We start from the raw sequence: 24,415 nt of genomic DNA, 5'->3' as shown, positions 1-24,415 counted from the left end.
AGGCTACCGGACTCTGTGGTCCCATCCTTCAAAACTTTCCTTAGGACCATGTGACCTTGGCTTCCAGATTTCTACTCTAATTTCCTTCTAACACTAGAAAAATAATCTCTTTCCTTGACTGCAACTAATTTTAATAGCAGGGCTGCAACAAATGTTGGATCAAGAGGTAGATTTGTAGTCATTCATTTTGGTGGTCATGCTACCTTAAGCAGAGTTTGCTGATCTTGAAATGCCCCTTCATCCTGTTTTTGACTTCTGTCCTCTGTTGCTGTGACACTGAAACGGTCTGTTGTAACATAGTTGAAAAATAACCACTAAATATTTTGTTTGTTTTGCTTTTAGCCAGGTCAGTTTTGTGAAGTGGGTACATAATAAAGTGGCATGGCTGCCAAAAAACCAGACAAAACTGGTACTCTGTTTCAATCAGCTCAAAGCAAAAGCACTTGCTCTGGGAGATTCATCCAAGAAAGTTTCTCAAAGTAACAATAACTGAAGCCTCTGCAGACATTTGAAAAGTATAATAAAAGCAACCTAAGTGTCTGCAAATATTAACAAAACATCCTAACAGAGAATACTTAAATGAAACAACTTTGTATGTAACACAGCTATGATCTCATCCAGATTACACAGATTGCTCAAAGGAGAATATTTCACTTCCTTGTGAAAAGGTGGGGGTTTGGGTTGGTGTTTGCTTGGTTTAAATAAAGGCATATTTGTTTCTACACACCCTTTGGTACATAAAGTGCTAGTGTAGTTTTCTGTTTTTAATCACATTTCCCAGGACACTAAATAGGAACAACAAATACAGGGGTTTCATTCCGGAGATCAGACTAAATGAAGGAAAATTAAAAAGTAAGTTTAGAGGAACGAAGCACCTTTTCTCATACTTCCAGGAGAACTGCAGATAAATTTCAAATACATTAAAAAAATTTTAGAACGCGGTAGCATGTCAGGTAGCAGCATGTTCTGACATTACTACAAGCTAGTAATGGGTACAGCACATATACTCTTCTACGACCAACTCCATTCCCTCCCTCTGTAGTCACAAAATAAATTAATCAAACTGAAAGGCTATAATTTTGGCTGATCCAGAACTCATGTTCCTTTCAAATACTCATTTAAAAGTGTAAACATCTTTCTTTCTCTTTTCTCTGTCAACAGTCATCTGAAGAGACACTTAGTGACTGTGGTGGAAGCGAAAGAATCTACAAACTAGAACTGCAACTACCACATTTCTGTGAAGACTAAAACATCATTAAAATAAACTCCCTCCAGCCACGCTACTCACAGAATGCTTCTCAAAACTTTGGGAAGTGCTGTCATGCAATGCAAGACTACATGAAGTGAAATGCTTGCATGGAATGAGCATATGAATTGAGAACAAATTAGATTTATAAAATAAGAAGTAGCAAGAGGCTTTCCGACTAACCTTTCATTTGGTACTTTTAATGAAGATAGTATTTCATGTCTCTCGCCATGATACTCTTCAAAACTGGGAATAGCAAGCAATCTCATTTTGTGAATGTTCTCACTGAAAAATGCTGCAAGATAAACCTGGAGAGAGACTTTTTACAAGGACAGGTTGTGACAGCATAAGGGGGAATGTCTTTAAACTGAAAGTGGGTAGGTTTAGATTAAAATTAGGAAAGAAATTCTTTAATTTGAGGGTGGTGAGACATTGGCATAGGCTGCCCAGAGAAGTTGCGGATGTCCCACCCTAAGAAGTGTTGAAAGCTGGATGGGGCTTTGAGCAACCTGATCTAATGGGTGGCCTCCCTGCCATAGCAGGGGGGGTTGGAGTATGGTCTTTAAGATCCCTTCCGACCCAAACAATTCTCTAATTTTATATCCATATGGAGGCCAGTACAAATACACGCACCTTGGATATAGAAATTCAATTAGTGTAATTGCTAACAACCAATTACACTAATCTCCTGCAACAAATATTGTTTTTTTTTTAAATAAATGGATTTTCTTAATTTGCATTCTCTGCAGAAAACTGAAGAGCAAATACTAGATGGACACTGAATTATCAAAGCCTTCTTATTAAGGCTTGGAATACTGCCTATGTAAGATACTAAAGGAACATATATGAATCTTATAAATTCCCTTATCTCTGTTCCCCTTTCCTTTCCTCTTGAACAATTATCCTATTCCCACTCTCCTGTCTTACTCACAGCCTCTTGGCCCCATCAAGACAGACAAGTGCTCCCTGTTTGATACAAACTAACCAGTTGAAACAACAGCAGAGTGATCAACATGAAAGATCTACATTTTCACACCTCTTACAAAGTTGTTTACTACAAGAAAATAACTTCATCACAAATCAACTACACGACAACTATCTTGGAATACAGCAAAGACTGTCTCTAAGAACAGTCAAATTGCTTTCCTCCTCAACAGTAGGTTTAAAGGCAATGAAATTACCCAGGCCCAAGCTGAGGAGGATAGGGTGCAAAAGGCTCTGCATAAGATATAGTTCTGTGCTCCGGACATTCATATCAACAGGAAACAACTCACATTTTCAAAAGAAAAACAAAAACATGGAAAGCTGCTAAGAAATAGAGCAAAATGTAAACAGTAGATTGTCTGTTGACTCCATGATCATAAAACTCTGAGCATATTCTGAATTAATAGCATTGTTCTGTCATAGCACACTGATTCCCGATGTACCCTCTGCAAAGTCAAAGAAAACATGGACCTGTATTATTTTCTATCCCAGAGGATGGCAATTACAGGAATGAGAGAGGGACTAGTTGCAACTAGTTTCTATTGAGATCAGTTTGATCTTTTAAAAATTATCATAATCAAATTGTTCCAGGATGACTGTTTTTTCTTCATTTCCACAAAAAATAGTGGAAGAAATTATTTTAAATCATGAAAATTATTGGAGAAAGTAGAACTGTATTTAAACAAATTAGGAATGTACCAAGTGTACAATTATGGAAGCTGACGCAGTGTTATCTGGAAGAGTCAGCTAATGCTCTGTACTAATAGCACCCATAATTTTATCTCCAAATTGTTTGGCCTAGTATGTGTTCTTTATATGGGAAAAGTTCAGAAATACCTACAGATGTTACAGATTAAACTACATTAATGATAACAGAACATGAACTGTTTACTTTTATTACTCTGTTGGTTTTTAAGTGAGCTAAGAAACATTCACTGAAGACGTGTATTTTCATACTTAAGTGGTACAGAGAAAGACAGCAAACAGGATTCCTTCTAGCCCAAGACACGGCAAGGGGGAAAGCTGCACTGAGAGCTCCCTCTCGACAAGAACCCACCAAAGGATCATGTTGCAGATCTGCGCCTCTAGGAAGTCTGCATGACAGAAATATGCCTATCTGTTCCTGATTTCATTTATGAGTTATAATGGTCACAGATAACATCTGCAGGGAAATGAAGGTACAGTTCTAATATCTTTTTGATAGCAATTATATCAAAGAAATGACTATCTTCTGGATACTCATTATGGCCCAGAAGGTCTTCATTTTCCTTGTGTGCACTGAAGTGATGGGAAGAAAGTAACAGAAAGTTAGTGCAAAAGGAATTATTTTTCCAGCTAGATCACTTCTCCAATTATGTTCACCACAAAGTCACACAAACACTTGTACCAGTACAACAGGGAAGACCTTTTCTCAAAAGGTTCAAGAAACACTCTACAAATATGCAATTAGTATGAATATAGAAATGTTATTCTAAGTGTTGCTGAACTCCACCTAAGTAACCTCCCAATTTTGACGGTGAAAGAAGATGGAACACAAAGCTAATGGAGATTTGGGGCAAAGCTGATTCTGCAAACTGCTAATTAGATAAAATTCTCTGTAGCACATTTCCTCCAGTCATTCCCGAGCTAAAACACAGAAGAAAACCATGCAATGCTACTGAGTACACTCTTGCTTCTGAAATAACTCCAAGTAATTTTGCAGTGTTTGCTCTGGTTTATTCTCACAAAGTAAGACTGACAACTGTATCAGCAAGGGAAAAAAAAAAGAAAAAAAAATCTGATTTCAAGGGATGAAGTGTTAACCTATTGCTGAGAACTAGTTCAAGTGTGCTGAAAGATGTAATTTCAATTAATGAATCACAGGCCTCCAAATAACATTGATCTGATTTGTTTGAACTAAAGCTAATCAAAGAGACCTCCTTGCAGCCTCTTCTCATTCTCAGCTTCTGGGTGTTACGCCTTCCTTGTTGCCTTTCTCTGTATCTTTTGTAGTCTACATAACACTTTCTGGCCAAAACGGCAAACAGCAAGTATTCAAAATGGGGGCTCCCCAAAAATGTTTATGAAGGCATGTGATTTGTTTTCAGTAATTTTCCCAACGATTTCTAAAACTTAGCCTGATTGTCAGAGAACAACAAGCTGGTGAAAAAAAAAAAACATTTAAAATTTAACAAAACCATTGAAATCAGTATTTTCCTATCTTGCAGAATTTCCCTTGCCAAAGACATGGATTTTTTCTGTAATTAATATCAAATATGTTGTCTGCTAAACCTGGAGTGAAATTGGAGGAAGAAAAGGTGAAAAAATAAATACATAAATGTAGATAAAAATAATTTTTATAAGAAAATTTAAAAATTCAGTACTGATTTACTGATCCTTCTTCAATATAAACCTCAAAGTGGTATTTCCAAGTTAGTAATCAGATGCACAAATTCAGAAAGTTTTTCCAAAGAAGTTAGGTTAACAAAACAGTCCATGCTACCATAATGATTCAACAGGATGTACAGCCATCTTAAATATAAGGAAAAACTGAAACCCACTAAAACCATGTGCTTTTAATTAAACAGCAAACATGGTAGGGGGAGAGGGAGTAGGAGGAACAACAAAAATAAAGAAACGAAAAAACAGTTGTAACTTCAAAGAAGTCCCTTTATTTGTTGTGATTTCCTTCACTTATAGTAACATGCTTTCACTGTTCTTGCTGGCAGATTCCTACCAAGGAGATTAATTTAAATGCCAAATCTTGTATGAGAGGTGAAAAACACTGAAATCAGTTACCAAGTAGATCAAAACACCATCAAACATTATTTTTTTGCAATTTGAGAGAGACACCATGCAAAACAAAATGCCAGGGGTTTGTTCTGCAGTCTCAGGGTGCTGGAATATGCAATGTTATTTTTCCCCTTTATAAACTGAGTAATAAGCTGCCCTGTGGATAGGAGACTGCTTACTCTTCTGATGGAATCTGTAACGCACTTTGCATTATAGGGAAAAGGTTAATTCTGCTCAACAACATGCTGTGTCCTTCAGTATCTGGTTTTATGTACCATTCCAGGTTTTAACAGCTCAATTATTCTTCTTCAAGTGCAACTTTTGAAACCGAATATTTTGATGCTTTCCCTGAAAGCAGATAGCATCAGACCCCTTGTGTGAGGGCAAATACAGAACCACAATGAGAACATCCAGTTAATACAAAAAAAGTCCACAAAAATGAGATACTGTCTGAAGCATGAAGATTACTAGATACAAAAAGGCAGACTTTACAAAGAAAAATATTCATCGAGGATAGTACAAAACTATCCACTTCAGAATTTTTATACTATCTCCTGGAGTATTTAATATTGGTCAGGAATCTCACAGATTCATGATGCCAGAGAGAAAAAGCCCTGGGACCATTCATCACCAGCCAACAACCCAAAAAGAACTTGTATAAATAGCAAGGAATGTAAGAATTAAGAGCCTATTTCAATCTTGGATTTAGTAAACTCTCAGAAATAATCAGGGAGTTCCAGCACAGTAACACGAACACTCAAGAGAACTCATTCAATGCTTCAAATTCATAGGGGATCTCTAGGACCAATAGCATGAACCAGTTCATCTATACTTACATTAGCACAGAATAATCCTATGAAAGGAAAAGGAAATAGCATTTTATTTTACTCTCAGATAATTTCTGTTTGTTATTAATTTTACTAACAATATCAAATGAATAGGAAGCATAAATAAAATATGAATCTTTAAAATAAAATATATCACTTATTTAACAGAAAGAATGCAAATTCAGTGAAAGAGGAAGGAAATTATTTTAAGTAAGTTCCCTTGATAAAGGTTCAAACATTCACATGGGATTAAATTATATCATCTCTATTGTTCCCTAATAAACACTAGGAAATAGAGGTCATTATTCTACATCCCTGGTGGCTCGCTGCTGAAGCCGTTGGAAACGCAGTGGGGAGGAATCTGACTTTTTTCCCTATTTATAGTACATGTGAAGCCCAAGAGTAGTGCTGTTTGGTTGGGGTTTTTTAATGTGCCATTTACCAACAGCATCACTAAATTAACACCACCACAAAATGACAGATACCAAACCTAAGGCTGTATATCATAGAAGGTATCTTATGAATTAGTTTTTCCTTTATTTGCTTTTTAAGAGGAAATGTGTGGTGCATGGCCTCTGGTTTCTCTGAATACCAGTCAATTTTCTAGCATCAAGAAATAAAAGACAAGGATAAAAGAAACTGACTTGCAATAATCACCATATTATTACTTCTGCCAGTAATAATGGCTACAAAGCCTTACACAACAGAATATTTATGTGATACACATTTTCATTTAACTTTATACTTCAGTGTTTTTCCCAGTAATACTGTTCATAATGTCTTGCTTCATTAGCTTCTTCTAAATAAAAAAAATATAGTTCCTTCTGGTTCTTCATGCAGGAAGGACAGAAGACTTGCTAAACACCTCTCAAACTATTTCCTTGACCATTGGAAACACTTCATTTATACATTCTGTAGACAAGCACTCCAACACTGTGCTCACCAAGACAAAAATATAATTTGACTTATGAAGAATTTAATAGGCATCAGATGAGAAATAAATTGGTTCTATGAATATATACTTTCCATATTCAAATCTGATTAATGTATGTATATGTGTGCTCATAATTTAACAAAATAAAGTTCAAGGCAGGGAAACAAGGCCATTAGTTGGTATGCAAAATTAGTATCTGTCATTCCATATTCTGATACATCCTGCATTCAGTAATACAATAGTGTCTCTTACTGTCACATGCTATTAAAAATTAAATTAAAAGAAAGAATTAAAAGAAAGCTGAAAGTGGTATGATGAAGTGTATCCATAAATAGCCACAACATTGCCTAGCTGTTTTTCTCCAAGCCTTCTGCAAAATGTCAAAAAGAACAAGCTCTTTTTTTTATAACTTTTGCAAGCTTTCTCTTTTTATGCAGAAAGAAACCAATTTCTTAAAGACCTGCATCCCATGTCTCAAGATTTTCCATCAGCTGAGAACTTTGTTTAAAATCATCACTAACCTGCAAATTGGCTGACTCGAAGTGCTTCCAGCAGAGAAACCTAAGTGTATGAATAATGCTCCAAACTTCCTCAGAAATAACCAAAGTGTTCTGAAGATTCCACAGTTAAATTACAAGTTTGTAAAGCAAAAAACTTATACCAGGAATCTGTTTGGCACACTGATCCTCACAGAGACCTCTGGATTCTATGATGACATGTAGAAAATTGCAGTAAGAGACTGAAGAATTAAAAAACTATACATTTGACAAAGGTGATACTTTTATTCCAATAATAATTAAACAAATTCCACCAACAGGCAGCTCAAATGTTTTAAAACCAGAGAAAGTCTAAGTTTGATAAATTTTGTTATGCAAATATAACTACCATGAGAACTCTGTGTCCTCAACATTCTCATTCTGGACAGAGAATGAGAACAGAATGAAGTTATTTGAAACTGAGTGAAAAGCTGGTTACAATGATTTTCTGTCAAGAGCAGCTCCTCCATACATGAAGACCCTGCGTGGACCCACACTGGAGCAGCCTGTTCCTGAAGGACTCAATCCTGTGGAAAGGACCCATGCTGGAGTAGGTCATGAAGAACTGCAGCCCACGGGAAGGACTCATGTTGGAGAATTTCATGGAGGACTGTCCCCCAAAGGAGAGACCAGTACTGGAGCAAAGGAGGAGTGTGAGGAGTCCTCCCCATGAGGAGGAAGCAGCTGCAGCCCTCATTCCCGGCCCTCCAGTGCCACTGGCAGGGAAGAGGTAGGGAATTGGGATTAAATTTAAGCCTCAAAAGAAGGGAGGGATGAGAAGAAGTTTCTTTAAGATTTGGGGTTTGCTTCTTATTACCCTACTCTGATTTGACTGTCTTTGAATTAAACAGATTTCCCCAAGTCAAGTCTGTTTTGCTCATGACAGTGACTGCCGAGTGATCTCTCCTGCCCTTATTTCAGCCCATGAGCCTTCCCTTATATTTTCTCTCCCCTGCCCAGTTGAGGAAGGCAGTGGTAGAGCAGCTTTGCTGGGTACCTCTAATCCAGCCAGGGTCAACCCACCACGAACCATTCCCTCTGACTGGTCTTTTTTCGCTTAACAATATTAATATTCTTTTCCTTATTGTATGCTAAAGGCCTTCCTACATCTTTTACAAACACATTATATAGCAAGACCAAATTATAAACCAAAGACAGGCCATAAACTTCTAAAAGTGAAACAGGTAGTGACTCCTCTGAGGGGAAAAAAAGAGGGGAAAAAAAAAAAGAGAGAAAATAATAGGAAATTATTGGTACATATTATGAAAGACTAATGAGCTTGAAAAATAAAACCCTCACCTATTCATTGCTTTTTCTTTTTCTAATAGTTAGCTCATAACAATCTTTAACTTAAACTGGAAAGCTATTAATTTAAAAACATTGTTTAACTAAGGTATTAATAAGTGTTCTGCTAACCAACTTTTAAGGTGGTAAGTACAGAACAGCCACCTCATTCTTCCAGCTACCCAGGAAAAAATATTTAGCATGAAGCAAAAAAATTTTATACTTTTATACATTTAAGTGATACTAACCATGCAACTGTAATGAATAAATGTTATGACTTTGCCACTTTAAAATATTTATCTAAACAGAAATAGTGGGATACCAATTCTTTGGTTATTTATTTGTCAAGCAAAATACAATGCCCTACCTCAATGCCCTGAGTACCCATAAGAGGAAGGAAAACCAGGACAGTCAGTCATTGGATGGACTAGAGCTAGTTAAACTTTCACAATATTTAAAAATCCCCTACTGATGTTAATTCTTAGCTCACTCATTTATTCATGACTGTCTCCCAAGTAAGGAAAAAAACAGCTTCACTGCTTACCTGGTATTATTTTTTTTAAATAGTTGCATGAAAATACACTTAAAACTTCTTTAACAAAGCTATATTTGAACAGAAATATAAAAATGAGAGCACACTACAGATTCAAATGGCATAAGGACACCATATCAATGGATGACTCTGACAAGTCTGATCCATAATGTATTCTACAAGAGTTTCTCTGGGGTGACTGATGAATTTGCATTCTCTTATCAATTATCATATTCTTGGATTACTAACATACATTCACTGGACAACACTCAAGAGTATTTCATTAAATATAAATATAGATCTACATCTCCAGTATAAGCTCTTTGCAGGAAGGGAAAGGTACAGCAGCATTCAAAGGTTATTTTGGGTCAAGGAGCAGGGAGATAGGAAGTTGGGAGAAAACAATTTTTAAATCGATGCAAAAGTCTTTGGTTGAACAGTTTACTAAAAATTGCTGTAGTTTGTGCTAGTACACTTCTGCCTTTGCATAAGAATTCCAAATAATTCTTATGAAATACTTAACCTCTACTACACAAATAAAATCTTAAAAAATGACTTGAGGGGGATAGAAAAAAAGTGTACTATTTTACACAAGGAGAGGCCCAAGGCAAGATTACTGCCAGCAGACTTACCAGTCGTCTTCTCTCCTCTTCAACAGCAATCAGGAGCCGAGCAAACTCCTTCAATGACTGGGCTGATAGGAAAACAAAGAAAAAAACATTCTGCTTAAAATGAGATTTTATGACCAGGTGAGTCCGTTACCTGGATGGAAGCTACAGTGATAAAATACTGCTCTTACACAGTATTGCAATGTAATCAGTAGCCATTAAACAAGATACAGACTGAATCAAGCAGCAGGTAAAGAGCAAAGAAAAAGAACCCGAGTCTTAAGAGTCGTATGTATTTTAAAAATAGTTTTTTAAATGGAATATGGCAAACTGAATTTCCTGAAACATGGAAGGATCAGTCTCAAAACAAAAGAATTCTACTCATAGCCACAAAATTCACTTTAGCATACTGGGAGCAGAAGGAAAATGAAGAAAAGAATTGAGTTTCTCCCACTAAGGTGGGAGAACAAGTATTTGCAAGAACTGTGAAAAATATTTGAGTAAATACTTGAAAGTCAACTTTTTAGAAGAAATGCCAAGTGTTTATATTTAACAGCTCTTTGGCTTTATGTTTTATGAGAACAAGGTCTCAGGTGACCCAAACAGATGATTGATTTATAAGCTTTGAATTCTGTTACAACTGTGACAGAGTCTTTGCTCAAAACTGTTTTCAAATAGAAGTCAAAGGGCTGAAGCAGAGTCAATGGAAACATAATACAAGAATTAACCCCTAAAAGAGGGCAAGAAAGAGGAAAACATTCTGAAAACTCTTAAGACTTCATTCTCATCTAAGCATGTAGTGCAAACCTGTCAAAAAAACCCTTTCTTTACATTTGTATTACTTTCTCGAGGGTATAAGGGTTATTCAGATTCAGCATCACAGTCCCACAGGCGACAATCCCAGCGAACAATCATGTGAAGAGAGCTAAGTATCTCTTTTTACTTTCTCCTGGTGCAGCTAGCAGTAATTGCTACCAACAACAGGATATTAAATTTTATGGTTTAAAGCTCTGAAATCAGAATACATATTGATAAATACTGCAGCTTCTCACATTAAACTTGAGGCAGTCTCAATTATTTTGAAAGAGAGAAAAAACAAACATGGAATCAAACCACAGATTTTCTCAAAAAAAACAGGATTGAAAAAGTCTTCACAGTTAACCAATATACAGTGCTGAGGGTATGCTAATGGAACTCCTCCTCTTAGTTATTTTTTCATCTTCTTAAATGTTTTTACAATTGTTTCAGTCTCCAATAATATGGCTTTATCTCTTCTCAACTTCCCTAAAAGATTTAAGGAAATAAGCACATTTTCTAGAAAGCACTGGAACAGATCCTTTAAGAAGGAACTAGTATCTGGCTTGCCTTAACTGCCTTGTCTGCATTCATGAACTGCTACTTAGTTTTTGGACCATTCCCAAATAATTTCTATCCTTTATACCATCCGGACCTTGCAGAGGTCACCCTTGCATTCCCCTTTCTCTCTGTTAACTTTTAAAGTTGAAGAACACTTTGTTGTTTGTTCCAATTTTCTTCTGCAAGAACTTACATAGTCTGTTTTTTGCAACTATGATGTTATACTTGCGTATCTTGACCTCTAAGTCATTTTTTGCTGACAAATTCTTTTTTCCCCATTATGAGCTCTTGGTTTAGTCCAAATACGCCTGGTAAGTTAAACATCCATCTACTTGGGCCTTGAGTCTTTTCCTTTAACATATTTTCCTGAGAACACAGGCACCATAAGATTTTGCCAGTTATGTCAATATCAAGAATTTTAGTTTGATAACCACTGAATTAACTCAATCTCTTAATCAGCTCATAATATCCCATGAAAAACAAACAGGCAAAGAAATGAGATGATGAACTGACTGGTTATACTTGACTAGGGATCTGTAGAGAGTTACACTCAAGAATACCTAAATAACCAATATGAAATGCTAAAAGCTAAATAAACTATTAGCCAGACAGACATGGCTAAACTATGAGGAAGTGGGGGGTGGATTGGGGGGTGAAGGGGGGTGTAAAAAGAAAACAAAACACCAGAACACAAAACCAGTACGAGAAGCTTTTGCTTCATCTTCTGAATTTCAAGGCAGAACCAGAGAGTTTTTTAGTTTCAAAGTTGAAACATTTGCTTAGGATTTAAATAAATTCAGGCCAGCCACAGGGAAAAAAAGCATATAAAATATGTTCTGTAAGTGTGCAAATCAAGATTTTCCTCAATATTTAACACTAATATAAAGGTACTAGTCTGTCACCTGTACAGGGCCTCAGCTAAAGACTGAGAAACTGTCTCCATCTTCTCCTCCCCACTGGCTCACCTTTGGGGAATTATAAAGGTCAAAATTTCATTAAGAACACAGAACATACACTCTTCAGCAGCACTAAGACAAACCATCCCCCTGATCTTATGAGACTGTGACTGCAAAGACACCTTTGCATCAAAACTGACTACACCTCTGCTGCTCACTGCCCAACATCCACATCCATCCCTGCATACAGCCATGGGATGTCCTTCCCCTGCTCAGGAGGTTCACAGGGAGAACATGTGCATTGTGTTATTCAGAGGATAGTGAAGGATGCACACCCAGTACACAAGAGTTCTGCAACATGGACATCTCTGGTGACCACAATGGTCACCACTCTGTCCTCGCAATGTCACCACGCAGATCGCGAAAGGCTTTACCCACGTCAGCTCTCCTACAATACCCCTGAGTACTGCAGTATTTCTGATCTTTCATGTTATTACACCCTTCTTCTCATACAACCCCCACTCAGTGTGGCCTCATTAAAAGCCAGGGTCTGTCCTTAGAGAACTTTGGCTGTGCTGGAAGCTGCAGTGGGAGGGGGAAAAGGAAGGAGAGTGCTTGCTCCTCTTTTCCCAGTGTACTCTTTTTCCTTCTTTCTCCCCTCTTCTCCCATAGAGCTCTCTGGTTGCAGAGAGGCAACAGCTCTGCCTCACCTCAGTTTGGGGCTGGGCAGACAGAGGGATGCTGAGGGCAGAGTCACTGAGGGGAGTCAGGCCTCCCAGGCAATTCACCCACAGGGCACTGGGCACCTTGGAGATCTGGGCAGGGGCGTCCTTCCCCTCCACAACTGGTCCCCTCATCAGGATCTCAGCATGAACCCTGGGCACAGGGTACACACATCTAACCCTGGATTCATAGCTCTCAACAGGAAACAAACAGATATTCCAACAATAACAACTGGAGGTGCTTTTGTGCAGTTAAAAACCAGAAGATTTAGAAATACGACCCATCTGTGTCAGATGCAGCCTGTCAGGACACTCAGGCATTACACACCAGCCTCACAATCTTTTCTTAGTAACGCTACAACATTTTTTTAAATCCACTTCTTTTTAATCAGAATAGACACAGAAGAATTGAACTGAACTTTGTAAACAAAAAAGGGGGTGGGAGGAAGAAGAGTCAAGTATTTTGCAAGAGGAAATGTCATGGGAATGTGCTGATAAGAAATAAATTCTGAAAACACACCAATAATATGAAGTACAATATGCAGCCTAGCATATTAAATATAAAGGTGTTTTTGGTTGTTTTCATACAGAATTATTGTTATTGGTGGGCCATTTAAAGAAAAACAAAGTGCTGACTCAATATTTTATTCTAAGTCATTAGGTGATATTAACTTAGAAAATCCCAACAGTTTTACAGTCTGCTTTTTATTTAAGGGCTACTCAAAAGGACTTGTAAGATACATTTGGTATCATGACAGAAATGATGCCTGTGAAAAGCAATGCCCAAGAAGCAAAAACAATTATATGTGTACCCAGATGCACACTTACGGTCTCATTCATCACAATCACAACAGGCTGTCAGCTGCTCTCTCTGGAGTGTTCCCAACTCAACAATCATGTGGTGCAAAATTTCCCTTGTTCAGGAGAAAGGGCTCCCTTTATTTCATTTACAAAAAAAAAAAAGCAACTCTAATTTTTAAATGAAAAGTCTCTTAATTAATTTGCTTCATAAAGAAACAAACTAACAGTACCAACAGCTTAAACATTAATGGTGTAGATCAACAATGTCCTTTTTTTTCCAAAATCCCTATCATTTCAAACACACGGTACAGCTCCGCAACAACTGCACACATAGTCTAAAGGGAATTGAATCTTGATGTAGAATTAAGTGAATGAGGGAGAAGTAAAAAAGGATAAAGATTCATTTATGTGAATTTATAGAATGCATTATTAAAAATATGACTCATTTACACACTAGAAATCTGGTTTACTGCATTGAAATCAACTCTGTTGTTCATAGGAAAAAAATGCACATAATGAATCTCATGAAGTTTTTGCTATATACTTGTGTAGAGAATGCATCACCTTAAAACAGCATGTCTGTGGAAATTACTGAAGCTACTCTATCAACCTTAGCTTAATATTAAAGAGTTCAGTGTCACACTGTCCTACTAAATGTCACACAGGAGATATGACATCATCTACATTTACTGAGAAAAGGCTAACAAAGTGTATGACACATATAATAGTCTTGCATGACCAATACTGAACTCAAAGACATAAAGCCAAGTTTGGAAGGTAATGTTCAACCCAAGATAGAAATGAAAAGCTACTGTGGAAGACAATACAACTGAACATTCTTTTCTGTGGACTGTTGGTTTAATTTCTACTTACACGTGCAGCCTTAAATGATGCATAGACAATTTATGCAAATAAAGTACACAGAACAAGATTTTATAGCGTTATGAGCAGATACCAACACCGTCTTCAGATATGTCAATGCCAGCATGGAAAAAATAATTCATACAGATATATCACGTGTTATTATAACACCTTGCTGTATGAAAGGCAAAAATGAGCAAGACTGTCAGAGATTTCCTTACATCTTCCTGATCTGACTGAGGAACTGCCACGACTGTGCTGTACGTTGCTCCCAGTACTCTTTGGCAGGAAGGTCAGTCAAGTACATCCTCCAGAACTGGTCATACCTAGCACAGACTTGCTATAGCAGGCACCGAATTCATGCCTGAGCACAAACTCCAGCTAAAGTCTAGAAGGGAGTTTTTCCCTGTGAATAATACATCACTGAAACGGAATTCAAGATAGACCAGTGGCCCATAAGGATATTTTCTAAGGATTAACACTTATTTACTAGACTTCCGTGAGAAAGCAGAGTCAATGTAAGATCCATGAAGGCTGGGAGAAGAGACTTTCTTTTCCAATTCTAAAATTAAAATAAATGTATTATTAAATAGTTGTTAATTCACAGTTGTATTTCCAGAGCTTTTAATGATTAACATTAATTGCAGCCATGAAAAGAAGTTTTTCAACAAATCACAACAGCAAATAAAATTTCCATTCCTCTTTCTATGGCTTTAGGACATTGAAAAAATATGTGAGGTGGTGGTGATGGGGAGGTATAGTAGGCAGAACAAGAGTAGCAACAAAAGGCTCCCTTTCAGACAGAACAAGGAAACATTTCATAGTAACACTGACAGGCCACAACAGATATGAAGATAATCATCTGCTTTCTCAGTAATTTGTACCTAACAAGAGTTGTGGCTGTCATTAAAGCCACAGAGGAACTGTAATGTCTATCAGAAGGTAAATAAATTGGATGTCACAAAATATCACCACTACGGCATTTTCACATTACAAAATGGAAATGCAAGAGGAGGACTGTCTCGAAAAAAAGACTCCCAAAGCCTGCCATTCTCTTTGTCCTTCAATATGTTGGCTGTGATTTTAAATAGAGCCTTACCTTGTACAACAGAGGTTTCCTTTACCACTGTCATGACCTGGACTGATTTGTTAATGATCCTTTTTTTGTCCCTGTTTCTCCTACAGAATTAAGCATATAAAACATTAAAAGTGTACAATTACCTAGAGCTTTAAAGGGAATTACAGTTGAGCCCAATGGGAACAAGCTGAAGGATCAACACCTTAGTCTACAGACAGAAATAAAGAATAATTTATGCAAATTGTGAAAAAGGTCAAATGTGCTTGAACTTTAAGCAGAGTATTGGTGTCAAAGCATTTTATAACTAATGTTGACTGGGCTGAAGCACCTTTGTAACATGATTTTAAAAACAGTAGTGCAAGCTGACTGCAACATTTTCCTACAGAAAACAGGTATTGGTTTTATTTTTAAAACACATTTTCAGAAAACCTATATTTGGACAAAAAGACATATGTCTGATAAATCTTCCCAATTATTGCTCAGGTTTTCTATTTTCTTTACCTACCGCTATTTCTTTCACTATTTCTACCCTATGTCATTTTCCCTCACTTTCCAAGTGGCAACATTTTTGGAGAAACTTTGGCTTGGAAGACTGAGCTCTGTACCCTAAGTAATATTTACCGGGAAGGCAGAAAAGATGACGAAATAGGAGAGGAGTACAGATTTTGAAATCAATGTTTATCTTTGTTATTTTGTACCCTTTTGAGTATCATTCCCAAGATAATAGATGAAATGCAGCAACTGCTTTCTTTTATTAAGGTTTAAGGTAATATCAGTTAGGTATTTATGTAAATTCCAGTTTTCAAGCTTGCAGCATGTCAGATATATTTGAACTTTAAGCTGAGTATTGGTGTCAAGAGATGAATTATGTTAGAAGATTCCATTGTGAAAAAAGAAGTTAGAATATCAAGATAATGGTTCATTTCTTCATGGGGTTTCAATCTCATTTTAAATTTGGAAAATTATTACTGGATGTGCTGCCTTATCCTCTCCATTTGGTTTCTCTTACTTCCCTAATCTGGGTATCAGGTTTTATGGATCTGTAATAAAGACCTCATGCATTCCTGTTGGCTGTGTTTACATTTATCACAGCCTCCACAAGAACAGTAAAAAAAGCTATTTGTACTTCCTATAATACAATGAAATGCACTTCTGGTAGTAAAAGACATAGGATGAAACAAAAATTCAAGTGTAGAGGTTTAAAGATTACATCAACATACCCCAGCATGGAAATACACTCTCAAAGTGACAGTGATTTCTGCCAGAAGACAGTGGTTTAAATTACAGTCCAAATAACTACAAATTTCCTTGAAGACTTCCATCACGAGAAGGCACACCAAGGTACAGACAACCCTGTCTGGTCTGTACTGTTCTTGTGATAGAATCACATTCTTAGAGCAGACAATGTGAAGCTATTTCAGATGCAATAAATGAACATTCTTACTATTGGCTCCATAATTAGTCTGGTACATGAAGTCTGCAAGGGCTTAATCCAATGCTTTTTATATCAAATAGTACCATGATCTTTCAGGTTTTGAAGCATCTCCCAGGGAGCACAAGTTTCAGTGGTAATTTTTTTTCCTGTGGCAATTCCCTCCTTGAACTGTGAGGAAAGATATTTTGCCAAATTTTTTTAATTATTGAAAATAAGTGTGCTACATCACAGAAATAACCCCAAATTTGCCAAAAAAATCATTATAGATGTATGATAGAAGTATGATAACAGCAAAGAGACAGAGATGACAAATGCCTGTTTCAAAGCTTCTGCAAAGAATTTACACAAATGAGTAAGCAAGAAAAATTACAAAATTAAGCCTTTTATGACCAAATTTATGCTTTAAGGTCTATGTATTGTTCTCCAAATATGATCACATCTTCCATTACATACTGGCAAGCAGAGAATTTTATCAAGGCACAGCTACTCAAATACATGTAACTAAAAGTAAAGAAACCACAAGGGCTCTCTCTGTTTCATTTGAGTTAAGGCACTGTAAACTCAAGAGTAAATTCAGTGGTAATTTTTCCTCCACATCATAATTAGGGGCGTTTTGGCTCTTCACAGTATTAGGACAGAGAGATGGTAGTAAGTGCTCCAAATTCCCCATGAAAACACAACCAACAATGAAACTATCAGATACTCAACAACAGTCTCCCCACTCGGCCTCCCCTGGTCTATAGCATTTGATCCCTGTATATTCCAGGCAGCATTCCCCACAAAGTTTCAAAGGCCTTTAATTGCTGGCCATATACCAGGCACAAGCATTTGGGTTTTGTCACACTATAACAGTGAGACAAACCAGCAGAAGAGGCCAGTGATTCCACAGAAAGAGTGGAACCTCCCACCTGAGCATCACACGTGTGCCTCACACTGCAGGCCAATATGAGAACCATAAAAGGCAGCAAACCAAGATCTGAGCTTAATTGAAGCCCAAAGCTCTGCAAAATGTGTTTGCCAGGACAGCATAACTTGTACATACCATATGAGGCAATTTTAACTCAATAAAATTTTCACTTTGCGAAACTTAATGAGCAAATATAGCAAGGTATTTTCTGAAGTTTTTTTTCTAAACATATGTAAAGCATAAAGTGTACGGCTGCTATTAGAAGTAAAAATCCTTTCCCCATTACAGAAACAAACCTCTGTCAGGGTAACTATCTAAATCCAGTTACAAACAGCATGATATTTGAGAATTCTTTGCTATAAAAAGTAGCTATCTTGTCACAAATATTTAAATATAAAAATACAAGCCTTGTACAAAAGTTAAACCAACTCTTCGAGCCAATAACATTTACACTTTCCACTCCACTACTTTTCAACAGAAGTCTGTACAGAAAACTACATATTTATACACAAACTAAGAAGATTTTGCAAGAAAGTCAGGTTATCTAGAATTCCCAGATTTCCTGTCAGCACTTGTCAAACACAATACTTGGAGAGATAACCTGAAGACATGCAATGCTACACACTTTAAATAAATCCAATTACTTAATATCAGTAAATTGCCATGCCCTACTCATGCAGAACCTCACAAAGCAAATACAAGTAGAAAATTCTAAATAGATCAAGCAAGGGCAAAACATTTCTGAGAGTCCTGAAAGATTGTTAAAGTTCATAATGGCTATCTATCCCACAGAATGTTTGTAAAAACAAAACAAAAACACACACCAAAGACTAATTCCACTTTCACCATACACTTTTTAACACTTTATTAATAATACAGCTGCAACATATCTACCCTGTGTTAGTGTTCTACTTTATTTATAAAAGCAGTACAGATTTTGAAAATATATAATACAATTTGGAAAATTTACCTTGTGTAAATTCTTGTGTAGCATGAATTCTTCAACACAGCAAAGATGTGGTAGAAAAAGCCCATTTTAGACTCTACTAGTCTATATCACCTCTACCAAAACATGGTATCTTGGAGTGCCAGCAAAAACATTTTAAATCTAAATAATTTCTTCCATTTTCTTAGGAACATGAGAAGGATCTCCCTCACAGAGCACTACATCAAAACCTGTCTACAAATCAGTAACACTTTTTTTGTCTCTCCCCTTTCCTCTACACTTCTGTGAAGGGGTGAAGGCTTTTGGGACGAGTCACAACAAATACACCATTTCTGCCCTGTTCTGATAGAATAAAGTAAGAGTTTAGATAAGTGGTCATTAAGAAATACTGCATCTCTATGCCACACTACAAAATGGAGTTTTACATTATCGTACCTGTCGAAGAGAAATCAGCTTCTGTTTCCACCTGATGGAGCCACACGCACAGCAATGGGGCTGAGCTCCATAACTGCACAACTCAGCAGGCGTGGGGAACAATATTCAATAAATCAAATTCTGTCTAAGAGGTAAGAAGCGATCTTAAAGTGCTGCTGGAGACCTACTTTGAAAAAATAGCAGCTTGAATTGGCCCCTATTGAAAAGTAACAGTATGACTTGCTGTATCATAGAAGTTCATTTAATTCAACAATCTCTACCTGTCGGGGTCCCTTCCCCCCTGCCATGTGGTCCTGGGAGAGGGGCCCTGAGGGCACAGACACGGGGTTTTCCTGCCCCTGCTCAGCCTCGTTCCCCATCGGTTGGTTTGTGTTCCCTGCGCGGGCAGAAGGACCCTTGGTCCTGTGATTGAGCAGTTCCTCGGCAGAGCCCTGGCCACGCGGCTGGAGAAATAAACATCTCTGAAACATCTAGCAAGAATCCGTCCATATGTATTTCTTTTCCACAGGCCTCGTTGTCTGATACACGTCTTGCAGTATCCACACTGTAACAAATGGTAGAGAATTGCGGGCAGAACGATCCCTGATCCCTAAGGACAGCTACTGATTTGTGAGTAAACTCTGGATTTCTCTTCTTGTTTTCGTTGTGCTGTTCCATCTCTAAACTATGGAGGAACCATGGAAAGAGTCTTGGCTCTCCGAGCTGCATATGGACATTTATCTTAAACTTGAAAAGATTCTTGAACAACGATTTGCAAATTTTAGCTTAATTCAAGCTCAAAAGGAACTGAAACGCTTCCTGGCATGGTTGTTTAAGAACTTTTTCTACGTTTCTTGGGATTTGATTCTTACCAAAGACTTTTGGAAGAGCGTTTGGACACAGTTAATTTCTGAGTCAAACTATATGCTGATGGAAGAATATTTTCGTGAATATTATTAAGTTACCGAGACTGTTGAGCAATGTCAGCCGTGTCTTGGCAAAGGGAAGCCTGGCTCAGGGACCGTCTGGCCTCGGCCACGTGCACCGAGCGCTCTCTGAGCAGCAGCGAGGCAGTTCCCCCGCACGGGTGGAGCCACGCGAGCCGCAGTGTCGGCAGCAGAGTGAGGCGCGGCAGGAGCCCGCCCGGCCCCGCGCAGCGGGTGGTGGAGCGAGCCCTGTGAGAGGAGCGGAGCCGTGCCCAGCCGAAACGCGCACTGGAGCAGGGCATGGGGGGGTCGCTGCTTGGGGGCCCGGCTGAGACGTGGGAGCAGCCCCAGGCAGCAGCAGCGCAGCTGAGAGCAGAGAAGGCGCTGGCGTGCAGGGAGCTGAGCGGCGCAGCCCAGCCTGGCCCGGACTGCGCGGCCCCAAATGCAGCCCCGGGAAGAGTGCACAGGCACGAGCAGCCCCGACGGCCCCAGCAGCACTGACAACCCTGGCAGTTCCAACATGGAAGCGAGAGAAAGCAAAAAAGAAAGCAAAAACACAGCAAGACAGAAAACAGCAGCCACTCGGAAAAAGGAAAAGATCATCGTAGCTAAGGTTTAAGGAATAGTAAAATGGTATAATGTTAAACAAAATTATGGTTTTATAACGAGATGTGACAACCAGGAAGACATATTCATTCATGGAACTGCTATTAAAAAGAATAACCCTGAAAAATACATCCCAAGTTTAGGAGATGGAGAAGTAGTAGAGTTCAAAATTGTGCAAGGTAGAAAAGGGTTACAACCAGCAGAGGTCACTGGGCCTGATGGTGTTTCTGTAAAAGGCAGTATATATGCTAAAAGTCGTAGTCATGTTAGACAATATCCACATTATAAACAGTCCCTACAGTCTCCCTTTCCTAATCCCACCTTTCCCTTTTATCCTATATCCTATTACCCCCAGTGTATTCCCAATCCGTTTTTTCACCCATGGTTTCCCTCACAAAACCATGCCTTTGCCAATTGTTTCCCCAAAAATCCCTTTGCGATGAAGGGGGGAGGGAAGAAATTAACTATTGTTGTTTAGAGTTCCAACAGGTACAAATGGAACTGGCCAATCCCCAATTTTTCAGAGGCACATCCATACTTTAACTAAAGATAAAAACCCTGGTATTTTAATCTTCCCAGCTGTACAAACCTTATTTGTGTGTGGCTCTTTATGGGTGCTGAAATAGGGGAAGTAAAAGCAAAAGTAATATATTCAGAAGGCATCTGACAATCATTAATACTGTTCTTTTGATTTTTAAAGTTTTGTGCATTTATTGCTTGAATAGTGAAAGAGTTTAGAAAAAATAGCACCAAATACTTCAACAGATGTTAGGTTTGCCATAACTGCTTTATTGCATTTAGGCCTACAAAGGGATCAAAAAGTTCCTGTGCTTAAAACTGTAATCTCTACTAAGCATTTTGATTTCAGAAAGTACAAGTCCTTCAATTTATTTGCTCAGACCTGAAGATTAATATCTCAGAGCTGAGTTGATCAAACCATTATCTGTTTTTGAAAACTAGTTCCTCTTTCTCAAGAGGTATGCTAGCCTGACAACTCAAAAATGTTATGCCATTTTACTAGAAGTCTATTATGTGCATCAAAAGTACATACTCGTTATTTTCAAAACAACTCTATAAAGCAACTCTCTAGTCCTCAAGATTGTCTCCCCACAGGCATTCATACTTCCACTGGGACGTCCAACTCTAGAAATAATGAAGTTAAATGACTAAGGAGGGGAAAAGAGGTATGTTAAAGGCATGGAATGAGGACAATAAAGTAGAATACACCTTCAAGAATCCTGAAGTTCAAAATATCAATGAGAGACACAAAAGCTACTCCATCTTTATCTGTGAGTGGCATGGACTTGTCCATTCATCTACTCAGCTGTTCAGATCAAATGCTGACTCAACTCCTTAGCAAAACGCACCAGGACAACAAAGTTGTTGTTGTCCATTACCTGCCTCAACTTCTTTCTGTGCACAGTAGGAACTCCAAGGCCAGTGGTATCTGAGACACCACAGACTGCAGTCCAATACAGTAAAATGAACTAACACGAATTTCAGATTCTGTTAGTACACCAGGATGCAAACTGCAGGGACTCAGGAGAGCTACTACTGTCAGCTACTCCTGACACAGAAGAAAGGTAGGACAGACAGGAATGGCAGTAACTGCATCAGCCACACCTATCTAATTTTTTCATTTGAATACTCATCTTAAGGTCAACAAAGAATGAAGCAGGCAAATTCTAACAACCTTCTGATAGGTAGCCAAGAGAAGAAGAAGCAAAGACAACAAGTGTTGTTGATCTTATTTTACCTTGTCTTCCTGAACAGATAAAAAACTTACTGCACCATTATTTTGTTTCCTGATTTGTCAACCTCATTTGACCTTCCAAAACAAGGACAAGAGCTCTGGGCTCAACCAACAGAATGGCAACCTTCACTTTCTGGGGCAGATGTTGTTTTGAAGCCTTGATAGGATCCCAGCACTAGCATAAAATCACTCATCTTGAAGTCAAGAAACAATAGCATTCCGGAAACAGGTGGCATTTATTTAAACTGTCAAATATGCAACATGGATAAAAAAATAATGGTAGGAACAGAATCAACAGTTTTGAAACTAACACTTCAGGCATTTCACACCCTGATTGTGCTGAGTTCCTCCCATAAATTGCTACCATTTAACTTCTGTAGATAAAAATAATCCAATAGGAGTACCAAAGAACTCTGTCCTGTGATCTTACAAGTAGCTTATGCAAAGTTGCTTTGAAAGTAATCTAAAAAGTTAAATCTTAAAATTCATTCTTTCAGCTGGAGGAAGAGAGCTGGCAAATCTAAGCAGGTAATTACTGTGGAAAAGCAGCACATAACCTTTCTATGCAAATTCACACCCCATTGTAAATAGCTTTCTAGTCTAATTCAGGACTCAACCCTTCCCCACCCATCTAAAATTAAACTGCCTTTTGTAAATACATTTGTCTCTAATGTGTTCCACAAGGTCAACAAACTCAAGCAACTAGAAAAGTTATTGGGATGATGCCTATGCTAAAAAAATCCACCCCCAGAACCCTGCCCTCAAGGTGTTGGCGAGATCCTGTTCTTTCTTTGCTTTGAGTAAGGCAGTAGTAGACCTGAGATGGTGGAAGTAATTTTAGACTTATTTAGAATTTGGTAATTCCATTTGGAAGCCTGGTTACAAATGGAAATTCAGTGCAAAGTAGGTTGAGTATTAACCCCAAAAAGAACTTTCTTGAACATGAAAGCTAACCTCAAGTAATTAAGGAGATGACCTGTAAGATACCCAAGTGATTCAGACTGTAGGTGGCTCGACTGCATTTAATAAATAATTCAGGAAGAGCCAAGCAAATTCAAGAAGCCATTACACACCACAAGCAACAGTGGCTTGAAATAATGAGCAACCTGACATCTACCATCTCAGGTTCCTGATGAACCTCCAAAAGACAATGTCCTAACTTGGAGATTGCCAAGTCCATAGACTGATTGTCAAGATTTGTCTCTACACACTAGGCATGCATAAAGCTCCTATACAATTTTTTTGTTGTTTTAAACTTATTTATTTGAATAGAGCATTGTATCCACAGTACGTACCATTAAAAATGGAATTTGGTACCTCTTAAAGTCAATTGAACTTATACATTGTTACAAGAGATGGGGGGAAAAGGAAACATCATTATTTTTTTCTTCTTTTTTTGTGTAGTTTTATATATAAATTTCCCAGTACAGATCTATTTGCTGCTTTGAATTACAGGATGGTTGTCCTCTGACAAGCTCTCTGAGAGGCTAGAGCAAATGCTAACTGAAAAGCATTGTGCATGTGGATGCCCAGTATGAGAAAAAAAGAAGGCTGAGCTTCTGGCATCATTGCTCAGCTAGAACAAGAAAGCAAAACACAGCAATGGACTCTAACAAAGAACTACTATTAGCATTCTGCATTTGTTTGGTTGGTTTTGACTTCTTTCTCTCCAGTACATTTGAGTTGATTTTTCAAAGTTCAACTTGAAACTAACTGCTGTAAACAACGTAGTTGCCAGGTATGAGCTAACAGTTCTGTAGATTGCTAGTTGCTAGCAATTTAATAATCCCATGAATGACTTGAGGTGTGAGTCAGCAAAGATCACCAGTTGCTAGTGGCAAGAAAAGAATTCAGTTCCCACAAGAAAAGACACCACATTTTAGAACTTTTGACCTATTCTTTGTGGCTCAATTAATAATGATTTCATAAATCATCACAATCCTATTACATTCTTAAATTAAGCATCTGATGCTACCTGAAACATCTGTCAT

At 37.9% G+C, this 24,415-nt stretch overlaps 1 protein-coding gene across 2 annotated transcripts in view; it reads right to left on the bottom strand.

Annotated features, from left to right (window-relative positions):
• ARHGAP42 (Rho GTPase activating protein 42) overlaps positions 1-24,415 on the bottom strand; it is a 148,594-nt gene that overhangs the window by 89,011 nt on the left and 35,168 nt on the right. For both annotated transcript variants that reach the window (XM_032099230.1, XM_032099231.1), the window contains exon 3: positions 9,748-9,809. In XM_032099230.1, coding sequence (XP_031955121.1) covers positions 9,748-9,809 — 62 coding nt within the window. The remainder of the gene's footprint in view (positions 1-9,747; positions 9,810-24,415) is intronic.

The sequence above is a fragment of the Corvus moneduloides genome, chromosome 2 (genome assembly GCF_009650955.1).
Source record: "Corvus moneduloides isolate bCorMon1 chromosome 2, bCorMon1.pri, whole genome shotgun sequence".
In the NCBI taxonomy this organism is placed as follows: Eukaryota; Metazoa; Chordata; class Aves; order Passeriformes; family Corvidae; genus Corvus; species Corvus moneduloides.
Note: the sequence above shows the minus strand (reverse complement) of the source record. Positions and strands in the feature narration are given on the sequence as shown.